Source organism: Erythranthe guttata, chromosome 6, assembly GCF_056151865.1.
Source record: "Erythranthe guttata isolate IM_541 chromosome 6, IM_541, whole genome shotgun sequence".
Lineage (NCBI taxonomy): Eukaryota > Viridiplantae > Streptophyta > Magnoliopsida > Lamiales > Phrymaceae > Erythranthe > Erythranthe guttata.
The window spans coordinates 9,522,821-9,535,330 of NC_142538.1; the positions used below are offsets into that span (position 1 = coordinate 9,522,821).

General features: G+C 36.9%; 1 protein-coding gene across 1 annotated transcript; it reads left to right on the forward strand.

The window, feature by feature from the left end:
* The first annotated feature begins 2,865 nt into the window (after window positions 1-2,865).
* Window positions 2,866-5,379, forward strand: EPC1 (Nucleotide-diphospho-sugar transferases superfamily protein). The gene is made up of 5 exons (XM_012977292.2): window positions 2,866-3,309; window positions 3,705-4,101; window positions 4,251-4,414; window positions 4,533-4,603; window positions 5,081-5,379. Exons 1-5 carry the CDS (start codon window positions 3,122-3,124, stop codon window positions 5,239-5,241), a joined length of 981 nt encoding a protein of 326 aa, XP_012832746.2. The 5' UTR covers window positions 2,866-3,121; the 3' UTR covers window positions 5,242-5,379.
* Window positions 5,380-12,510: the final 7,131 nt, after the last annotated feature.

The window sequence follows — 12,510 nt, forward strand, 5'->3', positions numbered from 1 at the left end:
ATTAATGGGTATATATATATACCCATACCACCTAATTCACTTAAGAAAAACAAATTTTGGAATAAAAATATTCAATTCTGCCTACTGCCACTTGTCAGCATCATTTATCAGTTCAAAATAGTTAATAACAATTCGACAAAAAATATAATTGTAAAATCAAAACTAATTGCAAACATGCACATTCCGAAATTATAGAAGAAGATTTATATCAATTTTTTTCCTTGTTGATTTTTTTCTAATTTAAAATGCTAACTAGTTTGATAATTCCAATACGCACTTAAAAATACCACATATGTTATTTATATTTTTTAACATATTTTTGTTAATATAGTTGGTTGATCGATAATTATCGGTCAACTGAATTTTGATAATATTCGAAATCATCAACCGACCCATTACATATGGGTTGGTTGAAATTCTCGACCCAATCCAGTGGGTCGGTGCTTGTGGTGTAAATTAATTGAGCAGCTCGTGAGCTCGACGAGCAGACTCGACAAAAGCTCGAACTCGTACTCCAGTTTTTCCAACTCAAGCTCAAGCTTTCTGATTAGCCGAACTTGAGCTTTTTCTTAGTTGTCCGCGAGCTCACGAGCACGTTTTTTTTTTTTTTTTTTTTTTTTTTTAATTATATTTTTTAAATTTTGTTTGCTTAAATAATATATAATAATATAAAAAGTAGATATAAATATTTTGTAATAATAATAAAATAATAATAAGACCACGTTTGGTTGCCAATATAAGTCAAGATTATCTAAATAGTTGAACTTAATTTGATGTTGGTATCCCCAATAATTGCCGGGTCGACCCGTCAAAATTATGTAATCTTAACTTTATCTTGTCTTATTGTGTGTTTCTTTTGTTGGACGTCGCAAGCTCCGATAAAATTATTGAGTTTCATTAGATTATTTAACCTTATCTTGGCTAATCTTATGTTGTCAACCAAACAGGGCCTAAATAAATAAAACCAAAATGAGCTCGGGCTCGAGCTTGAGGCGAAAACAAAAGTTCGGGCTCGTAAAATTGGACTCGTGCTCGCCACAACAGCCAAGCTCGACTCGTTTACACCCAATATTGGTTTCTATATTTTCACATTTCAAGTTGTCAAACATCAATATTGTCGTAAAGAAATACAGAATGTTAATATTTTATTCTCTAGCTTTCCAAAACTGCATACCAAATGATATGTTAGATGTACATCAACCATTCATTTTCTATTAGCAATTAAAAAATGAATTAACTAAACAAAATTAAACTAGTTCCACTTGGTAAACATATATTAAGCTCTAATATAAACATATATATATCAACCATTGATTTTCTATTCGCAATTGAAAAATGAATTAGCTAAAAATAGAGTAGTCCCACTTGATAAATATATATTAAGTTATGAGATTAGTACCTAATTAGAAAGGTGCAAGCAAGTAAGACCCTCGCCATTAAGAAGTGGGAGTCAAAAAGTAATCATTATTAACTGAAAAATCAACAAAAATAAAATACCATTAGATTCATTAAATAACAATTGAACTAGAAATTTTAAAGATCTTATAGTTTCATTAATTTACTAATATTATACCAAGTGAATATATTTAATCATAGATTCTAAGGCTGAAATTGAGATTGCTTTTACCCAACAACTAATTTATGATCTATTACCGACCATGTTTTTATATAGATAATAAATTTCTAACCAACTCATTACACTGGGTCAATTTTTTTGACCAACCTATTAATAATGGGTTGATTTATGGTTTCTAATGTTATCAAAATTCGATTGACCAATAATTATGAGCCAACCATCTATATTAATAAAATTTTCCTAAAACAATATAAAATAGAAGGTGTGATCTTTTTAAGTGGGTACGAGATTATCAAAATAGTTAGAATTTTAAATCAACCAAAAAACTGAACAAGAAAAAAAAAATTAGGCATAACTCCCTTGCATAAATTGGGAATGTGTATGATTGGAATCAGTTTGAAATTTCAGAATTATATTTCTTGTGAAATTACTGTTAACTATTTTGAACTGATATCATGCAAGGTAGCAAGCACTAGGCAAAATTTGCTTACTTTTACTCAATAAATTTATCTTTTTCTTAAGTAAATTAGGTGGCGGATATACCTATCAATCGTTTCATATCATAACTAAATATTCAGTTGACAAACATCAACCGACCCATAAAGGTCGGATCGACAAAAGTTTTCAAATTTAGCAAAATTAGTTTGTCGAATGAGTCGATTTTCAGGCCGGTAATCAATTGACCCAACCATCCCAACCCTTTCCTATCAAAAAAAATAAAAAACCATCCCAGCCCTAATAAAGTCACATGAACTCATGTAAATACATATCTACCCTTGAGTACACGTGTAAAACATATACAGTATATATGCCCTCGAATATAATAAACCGACTGCATCTCATCGGATATGCGAGCATGTCGTCTACTTCTGTACTAGTAATCAATAGTAAATTAAATTAAACTCATAGTTATTATTATTATACAAGTAATTAAAAAAAACATACATACTTATATATGCTGTATATTAAAAAAATCATTTTTCAATTCAAATTCAAATTAAGCTGATCACATCACACTTTTATTTTTTCTCTTAAATTGCAGACAATCACCGCCACATAATATTTTATTCGCCAACTTCATAATTAGTTTGAGTTCAACCAAATTAAATTTCTGACACGTGCCGGAAATTTTGGTAAGCAATTTAAGCAAATGAATTAATAATAATAATAATAATAATAATAGAAATAAGTAAATAACTAACTTTTTCGTTTTTTCTTTTTTTGATCAATAGGTAAAATAACTAACTTGCTGTCAAAATAATTTTTCCGCTGTCCATATTATATTATATTATATTATATATATATATCTTTACCGTGGAGTATGAGAGTGTTGAAATTGAAGGGGAAACATGCCATCACCACCGCCCCGAACTAATTAATCATCTCCGCCGTCCGTACATCCACTGAGCCGTCGTTTTATGGAATCGTCACCGCCCGAGACCACCGTTTTGCCCACTGAGTCGACCAGGATCGCAGGGGAAGTTACTCAGTAGCTCCGTCAGAAGACACTGATATTGTTCCGTAGTTGAGAGGGGTAAATAAATAATGAGGACGAGCCTCTTCAGCCGTCGGACGATAAGGCAGGGAGCGGTTTTCGCCGCCGGATCGGCGAAGATAAAGCTAATGCTGGCCTGTTGTCTCCTGTTAACGTTAATTGCGTTCTCGGGCCGTACGCCGTCGTTTATTGGGTGGAACCAGTACGCCGCTCCTCTCCCCCGATCTTCTCTCCCCCGGTAGGGTTCTATCAATTCGTCTCCCTTTTTTTTTTTTTTTTTTTATTTTTTTTGGTACGATTTGCTGCCTTCTGTTTTTAGCTTAAATTCATTAATTATTGCACTAATTTGTACTTAATTGTTTAAATTTGGTGTATTAAATGCTCTTGATGTTGTTTAATTTTACTTTCTTACTAATTTCAGTAATCTCTGTGGTAATTACCCTATTTATTGTATTTGCGTACATAGAGGTTTTGCTATCCAAAAAAGAATAGAGTTAAAATTAGGAATCTGAAGATTGAGATTCATACTTATTTGAGGCCTATGTTTTTCTTTCTGTTTTCGGTTCTAATTCGATTGTTCCTAAGATGTATCTATTCTGATATACTCATGCTAAATATTTATCGATCACGCAGGAGAGGATACTCGTTATTGATTAACACTTGGAAACGAAACGATCTTCTAAAGCAGTCTATATCACATTACGCATCGTGTCCCGGCCTTGATTCTGTGCATATTGTGTGGAGCGAACCCGACCCCCCTTCAGAATCTCTGATCAAATTTCTTAACCATGCTATAAGATTGAATTCGAAAGATGCTCGTGAAATCGAGTTGAAATTTGATATTAATAAGGAAGACAGCTTGAATAACAGGTTTAAAGAAATCAAGGATTTGAAATCGGATGTCGTCTTCTCAATTGACGACGACATTATATTCCCCTGCACAACGGTTGAGCTTGCTTTCAGCGTCTGGCAAAGTGCACCAGATACAATGGTGGGATTTGTGCCTCGTGTTCACTGGTTGGACAAATCGGTATGTACTGCCGTTGCATTTTTTAATTGTTTATGGTTTTGTTATGATGCTGTTTGTAGGTCGTTATAGTGATCCTTTTGATGACATTCTCTTGGAATATTTCAATTAATAATATTTTGGCTTGGGTCGTTTTTTTCTAATCGTTTCAGACAGGCAATCAGGACACGTATGTTTATAGTGGATGGTGGTCTGTATGGTGGACAGGAACATATAGTATGATTCTCTCGAAAGCTTCCTTCTTTCATAAGAAATATCTGAGTATGTACACTTATGACATGCCATCATCCATTCGAGAATATGTGACCAACAACAGGTTCTTCTCAAATGATACTTCATATTTACTTGCTCTTCGTTCCACCTTCATTTTCCCAATCGCTATTTCGATTTGCTAACCATCAGTTTATTTGTCGTAATTGCTTTAACTCTACCAGGAATTGCGAAGATATTGCAATGTCTTTCCTTGTAGCAAATGCAACCGGTGCTCCTCCCATTTGGGTCAAAGGTAATTTTTGTTCAGTCGCCCTCTTTCTCCTCTTCTTGTGAAAGCGGAGTATCTCTATAATTCTTTTTTTTTTCTTCGGTTTATCGGGTTTCTTTCGATTTCCTTTTTTTTTTTTTTTATTCAGTACTTCAGTTGAAGATAGAGTTTTCACAAGTTTTAACTAATGTACAGTTTCTGGTAAACTACACATAGCTATTTGGGACAGAGTAAATCAGGATGGTGATTCCGTGATTTTACTCGTACACAGAGTACATTATTCATTAACCAAATAAAAAACCTAAAGAGCACTTGAAAAATTCTGGTTCAATTTCCAGAAAAAAACTTATGTTAGTGTAAATGTACCTCTCAAGTTAAACTTCAGCCGTAGGCTAACGAGATTTCATGAATCGAATAGAATATATTATTGTTAACAAACATTGCAATTGCAGATATATGTACAATTTTTGCATGTTATACACATATTGTGTGGTGATGTAGGTAATATTTTTGAGATTGGTTCAACTGGAATAAGTAGCTTGGGAGGTCACAACGAAAGGAGAACACATTGTGTTAATTGGTTTGCAGGTGAGTATGGACGTATGCCTTTGGTATCCACTTCTGTCAAGGCCGTAGATAGCCGTTTTTGCTGGTTCTGGTGATTATTTTTCCACTCGTTTTTTGTTACTTTGTCGTTATTACGATTCTTGTTAGCTCCCACGCTTGTAGTTTGATTGTATCTAGTAGTTATTATCAACTGGTTGTAGGAAAAGAATTATCATGTTTGAATTAGGTTCTTATACTCGTTGTACTGTTGTATTTCGTGATGTAATTTTAAGGGTTGTTGAAAGGTGCCTTGGGTTGTGCTTTTAAAAAACAGGGCGGGTTCGGATTGCATAATGTGAGAACATGTATCGAATGTTCAACGTTATGAATGTTATTAGTTTATAGCATAACACATATTAGGAGTGTCTATAAAAAAAATGATTGTTTCTCTATTTGTTATTACAATATAAAATAATATTGCTAAAATTTATACTTTTTAATTAAAAAATTCTAAATATATACTGATTTTAGCAAATTTTTATGAATAAATCTAAAAATATTTCGGGGCCGCTACCCGGAGATCTTGCCTAAGAAAGCTGTCTAGTGACTCGTATGTGGGGGAAAGTGAGATAAAGATTATGAATGAATAATACCAAGTGGTTTTCATGGAACCAGACCGTATGTGGTAAACTTTGATTGAAAAATTATGAATGAATAATACCAAGTGGTTTTCATGGAATCAGACAATTAAGGTCGAATCTTTGACTAAAAAAAAAAAAGAGATCTTAAAAGTCAAATATAATGTTTTAGTTTTTATTTCATTTGACCGAAATATGTCTTAGCAACTTGTGTGTTAATTTTCAAACATAACCGGCGAATTATGACAGCCAGCACATTGCATGTTCAACCAATTTGTTGAAAAATTCATTAGTTTATCAACATAGCTCGAACATCACATATTGTATTGTATCTAAATAGGGGTGTCTAGATTTAATAACTTTTTTTTTTTTTTACTTTAATACCACAAAAAAAATAAATAGATAATAAATAGTTAATACATAAATACCCTTAATGAAAATCAAAACCAAATATATATTACCAATCTCATTTTTCTTTCTTCAATACCAAATACACAAATCCCCCTCAAACACATATCCCTCTTCACAAACCCCTCACCTCCTCATTCTTCTTCTTCCTACCAACAAACCCTCCTAAAAAAAAATCTCAAAACTAAAGAAATCAAAACCTTACACAACTTTGCAAAATATAGTCAAATGACAATAAAATGATAGTTTACGAGCAAGGAGAACCCATTAAGGTATGTATCCATATCTTTTTTGAGCTTAAAAGTCGATTTTGAAGATTTTTTTTTAAGAACCCGCCACAAATTTTTGACACATACATGTCGAATTTTTGGTTAATTTTCGACACTAACTTGTCGAAAAGTGTATTTAATTTTTTTCGACATGTATGTGTCGAATTTTTTATTATTATTTAAAAAAAATACAATTTTCAACAAGTTGGTGTCGAAAATTGAACAAAAATTCGAACTGTATATGTCGAAAACTGTAGGCGAATTTCAAAAAAAACAAAACCTAAAAAATCGACTTTGAATCTCAAAAAAGACATGAATGCATACTTTAATGAGTTTCCCTTTCATGTAAACTACAATTTTATTGTCTTGTGACTGCATTATATAAGTTTTGTAAGGTTTTGAATTTTTTGAGATTGTTTGGAGGGTTTGTAAGAAGATGAAGAAGAAGAGAAGGTTGGGTTTGGGTTTCGGTAGGGGGAGAAGAAGAGAGTTTTTTAATATTTGGTATTGAAATGAGGAAAATAAATACTTTTTTGTATAATTGTATTTTGTTTGACGAGGGATATTTTAGTACTTTGCTATTAAAAAAAATATATGTGGTATTAATCGAATTTTTTTTTTAAAAATTCGTTAAAATATGATATTAAACTTGGGGGTGTTGAAGTGATAAAATTTTGGTATTAGTTCTAGCCACCCCATCTAAATATCCAAGTATATATGAAGAAGTTTTTCAAACATCATAGCTTATATATATATATATATTAAGTATATATATATATATATATATATATATATATATATATATATATATATATATATATATATGGGGATCATTCCCTTTTTTTTATGCCTTTTCTTTCTCATTTATTTTTGGCCCATCTAATCCTCAAACGTCGTCGTATATATATATATATATATATATATATATATATATATATATATATATATATATATATATATATATATATATATATATATATATATATATATATATATATATATACACATATATATGCTACACCCCTGAGCTATGCTTAAATAATTTTAAGGTCCCTGTGGTATCGATAATTACGCTCACCTCCTTGAAACATAGTTATAAACTCTAATGGGATAATGCATTGGATAAGTTATTACGATAGAGTTCTAACGGACTATTGGTTTCAGGAAGTGATGGAGACAACAAAAAGTTATGGGTGATTTAACAAAAATTGGGGGAGCCATGTCACCCCATAACTCCCCATAACTCTATGTTATCTCCACCACTAGCTAAAAATAATAGTCCATTAGAACTCTATCGGAATAAGTATTCAATGCATTACCCCGTTAGAGTTTCTAACTACGTTTCAGGGGGTGAGTGTAATTATCTAATTATCGATACCACAGGGACCTTAAAATTATTTAAGCATACCTCAGAGGTGTGGGTGTAATTTACCCCATATATATATATATATATATATATATATATATATATATATATATATATATATATATATATATATATATATATATATATATATTATTAGTTATTTCATTTCATTCTCTTTGATGATGCTAAAATATAGCTCACCGTAGTAGTATAGAAAACGAGCTGGGAGAGCAAAGCTGATCAATAGCTATTCAACTCGATGATCCTGAGGTCCCTGCGAAATGAGCATACGTGAACTAAGCCGGGGGTTGATCCGGCGGACTACACGTGAACTAAGCCGGGGGTTCAATAATTAGAACGTACCTTTTCAAATGAGTAAAACACCTATTTATATATCGGTGATTGGGTTGGGCTTACTTTGTTGGGCCCAAGCCTTACTTTGAAGGTATTTGGGCTTTCGTGTAGTGGGCCTAATTAGTAGATAAATTTGAGGGCCCATTGGGCCGACCCATTTAGGTATATCATTAAGCCCCCCAACTCTCGATTCGAGACGGAGACTTGTGTAGAGGGGTCCGGGTCGTGTCGAGAGTTAATTGCGTCGTGGATTGAATAGTTTCCTTTGGCGGTGAAATAATTCCTTAATTTAAATAAGGAATATTTGTATTTATTTGGCAGCGAGGTATATATTTAAGGGTTTTAAATATTATAGCAAGGCCAGATAAATAGACTCCTTTTGCGGTGGAGAGTATTAAACTTCAACTCTAGCAATAAATATGTGTATGTTTTTTGAACTCTAGGTCTTCTGTGCTAATTTTCTCTTGAATTTTTTTTTGTGGTAGAGTAGAAATTTTTTGTTGCTTGATTGTTTCGTCGGTGAAAATTATTTATCATGTCGAATCTGGATAAGTCGAAATCGCTTCGAATTAAACTTCGAGATCCGGTTGAAGGGGGAAAGAAAACTTTTGGTACAGTGGGTATAGAACGCGAGAAGGTAGTAGTATCGGGTGTAGAAATCGGATCTGCGGTAGGTGGATCTCGAAATTCTGTGCAGGTGGGTGGGGTAGGTGGCTCGGATGGGTGTGCCGGCTCGAGCAGCGCTTCTAGCCGATCAAAAACGTGTGAGGGCGCGCGCTTCGATGTTAGAGAGAAGCCGAGCCGAGCCGTGGATTTGGAAGCCGGGTCGGCGACCGAGGAGAGAAGAATTGGGGCACGTGGTCCAACGGGAGGAGGCCACGTGCGCGCCTCGGGTAGGGGAGAGAGAGGCAGCCGCCCACGTGGGCCAGCTGCTGGTAGGGGCGCGTCGGAAGTGGGGGAACGCGCGCCCGGGATTGGTCCGTGTCCCGACGCGCGCGTGGTAGAAGACCGCAGTGGAGGTGCTGACGCGCGCGCGCTGCCCAATCAGGGGGCGCGTGCGCGCACGTCACTGGGGGGTCTGGGAGCGCGTGGCCGCGCGTCATTGGCTGAAGAAGGGGCACGTGGCCCTGCTGTACTGGCGGACGCGCGCGCGCGTGTGGCAGCCCCTTTTGGGGTACCGCGCGCGCGTGAGGGTGCGTTTGACTCTCATTTTCGGCCCGGTTCGGCCGAGTGTGATGGGCGAGTCAACGAGAATTTTCCGGTGCTTGGTGGTTTTAATGGGGAGAATTTCGGACGACGAGAAATCATTGAGTCGTGGAGTGATGATGTAGAAACTAATGAGAATGTTAATATTTGCTCCACTATTGACGAAGTGGGTTCTAGTAGGCATCGTTATAGTCAAGTCGTGGATTTTGGGAGTGATAGTGATGATTTGAATGAAGCACCGTTGGCGAGTGATCCCGCGGTGACAAGTAGTGAAGTTGAACCGATGGTCGAAGAGGAGGAGGAAGATGATATTCCGCCGGGTGACGTTGAGATTGATACTAGGAGGCAAAAGAAACTTAAGTCAATTAATTTAGACTTAGTTGATTTTGATAGTAAATTGACGGAAGAGCATTTGCAGTCTATTCGTCGTCTAGTTGGAGCACCTAGAAATATCGAATTGTTGTTGCCTCAGTAGGGAGACCGGTTGTATTCGCCACCCGATGGATTTCATACGGTTTTCTTGGCGTATGTGACGTGTACCTCTCAGATTACTCTGCATCCGACCTTGTTGAAGGTTTGCGAGGAATTCAATATAGGGTACAGTCAGCTAACTCCGACTGCAATTCTTATGTTTGAGGCGTTTTACCATAGAGTGTCTCTAGTGGGTTTGCCTGTGACTGTGAGTTTGTTCCAGGTGTTATTTACGCTGCATCGGCCCAATAAGTGGCCTTTCTTTTTGTTTTCATCCTCGCGTTCCCTACCAATTCGTGAAGAGTGTGAAGTTATCCTTGGGGGAGTGGAAAACCTATTTTTTTTATGTGAGGGCTCCCACTTTCGACGTCCCTGTGGTATGGAACCCTACGTGCAAAAGTTTCAAGATAACTGCGAATATGGCGAAGAGGATTAATGAGTCTAGGTTGTGTGATGTGGAATTTGACCCGAGGGTTTTGATACCAAAGACGAAGGGTCAGCACCGTATATCCTTTTGTTGCCTTGACTTGTGTTTTTTTTTTTTTTTTTTTTTTTTTGTAGTTATTTGGTAGTGTATACCTCATGTCTCTTATGTGTTTGTTATCTTTTGTAGAATGGGGTATCACCTTTGCGGCACTCCGAGCTAAGGCAAATGGGACGTCGAAGAAGGCATCGAAGAAGGTTCCCTCTACATTGGGAGGTTCTTCAAGTGGTTTGCCTCGTGAGGAGGTCCATGTGGAAGCTCCTCGAGTAGTCGCAGATGACCGTAGCAGTGCTGGTGAAGTGGAGGGGCGTCCACCGACGAGGGATCGTGGCAAGGGAAAGAGGGTGGATACCGAGTATGTGGCTGTGCCTAAGCGTCCACGGGTAGACCCAGAGGAGACTTATGCTTTCCATGGTGGAGGAGGGAAACAGCTGTTTACTTATGGCGTGAACCGCGATGGTAAGGAGTCGTACTGGGATGTGTCGGACTATGATTTGCCGATGTTGAGTACCGAGGGATTCGTTCGGGAGTATGACCGTGCTCGGATGTCTGGTAAGGGTCCTTCTCACATGTTGGAGTTAGCCGGTGGGGACATATGTCGGGTGAGTCCTTGTTTCTTTGAAACAATATTTTTTTTTGACTTGTGAAAAATAATTTTTTTTTTTTTATATATAGTTGGTAGCGACTTGGAGATATCTCATGGAGCATGGTAGGAATGCGGAAGCTAGGAAGGAAGAAGAGCGGGCTCGAAGTCAAGCGCGTGAGGATGAACTTCTAAGCCAATTGGAAGTAGCGCGGTTCGATCTTGCTCAACGCTCGGAAGAGCTTGCTCGGAGGACAAATGAGCTTGCTGAGAGGACAGAGGAGCTCGATGTTATCCGTGGTGATGCGAAGGCATATAAGGATGATGTTCATAAGTTGAACGAATGCTACGACCAGCTGAAGGAGAAATATGAAGCTGAGAAGGCGACGGGGAAGAGGTTCCTCACGACATCAGGTGGTGCAGCTTATAAGGAGTCCATTGTGGAGGAGACTAAGGCTAGTTTCCGAGGTAGTGATGAGTGTGCTGCTATGATTGAGGAGCATGCATTGGCTGTGGTTTATAAGCCATTAGTGCGTGCTTGTCGCAAATATCTGCGCGATGCGGGTGGGATCAGCGAGCATGTGATTCGTGGGATGGAAGCTGGCATATCCGATGAAGAGGATGATGAGGTAGATGTTAATGGGACGGGCACAGAGCTCGTGAACGACATGGTTGCGGATGACTCCACTGTGGGTACGTCTTCCGCTCGCGGTAGGGGAGCTTAGACTTATTTGCTAGGATAGTTATCCTTCCCCCCTTATTTTTTTTTACTATTATATTTTTTTTTATGGATTTTGTAGTTTATTTTTATCGCTGATGTAGATGGGTATGTCCACTACTATTTCGTTTGAGTTTCTTCCTTGTTTGACTTTGAAGTTGGATATTTCGATTTGTTTATTTTGACATTGTCAAGAATTAATGCGTTGCTTATATGTATTTACATTAGCATATACGCGATGTACCTGAGGAGGGGATCAGTCTCCAAGGTTTTTGTTATGGGTCGTGCCCTTTGTTCGGACCGCGTGGGTCTTAATTATATTTGTCCGTGGCCACGATTTAGAATTAATACCTCGTGAAACAAATAAAGGGACTTAGACAATCCAGCTGGCCAGGCTATATGGATTTTCTAAGTCTCTCTAAGTGTTTGTAAGGTTGTTTTGAGTTGGACTCTTGGTAAGAGATAATTGAGAAAAAGTAAGGCAAAATAGAATTGATTAATTCAAGGATAGCAAAGTTGCATTATTACAAGCCTATGTGAGGCGAATGTAAATAAATACCGCTAAACAAATAAATTGACTTGATAAAAAAAAATTCTAAGTGATTGTACTACGCTTGTTCTTCTTCCACGTCTTCCTTGTACTCGTTCGTTTTACTGTGCTGATGGTAGATTGACTTCTTTTGGCGTCTCTATGCCTGTCAAGTATAATTGAGAAAAAGAGGATTTGCTTAAACACTTGTATTGAGGGTTTAGTAATTGAAGCTGTGGTGGTGTGTGTGGCATTTTCACGTACCCTACTACGGGGGTTGTTTGTTCTTACTCGCACTACGAGATACGAAATCAACTCGTGGGTTGTTGTGATTTGCTATGTGATCATGCCTGCTAGTG

Excerpts from the sequence above, each read along its gene's own strand:
- EPC1 (XM_012977292.2), top strand. The coding sequence starts at position 3,122 with ATGAGGACGAGCCTCTTCAGCCGTCGGACGATAAGGCAGGGAGCGGTT. Across the intron at positions 4,415-4,532 it reads GAATATGTGACCAACAACAG|GAATTGCGAAGATATTGCAA; the intron begins GTTCTTCTCAAA and ends TAACTCTACCAG. Across the intron at positions 4,604-5,080 it reads TCCTCCCATTTGGGTCAAAG|GTAATATTTTTGAGATTGGT; the intron begins GTAATTTTTGTT and ends GTGGTGATGTAG.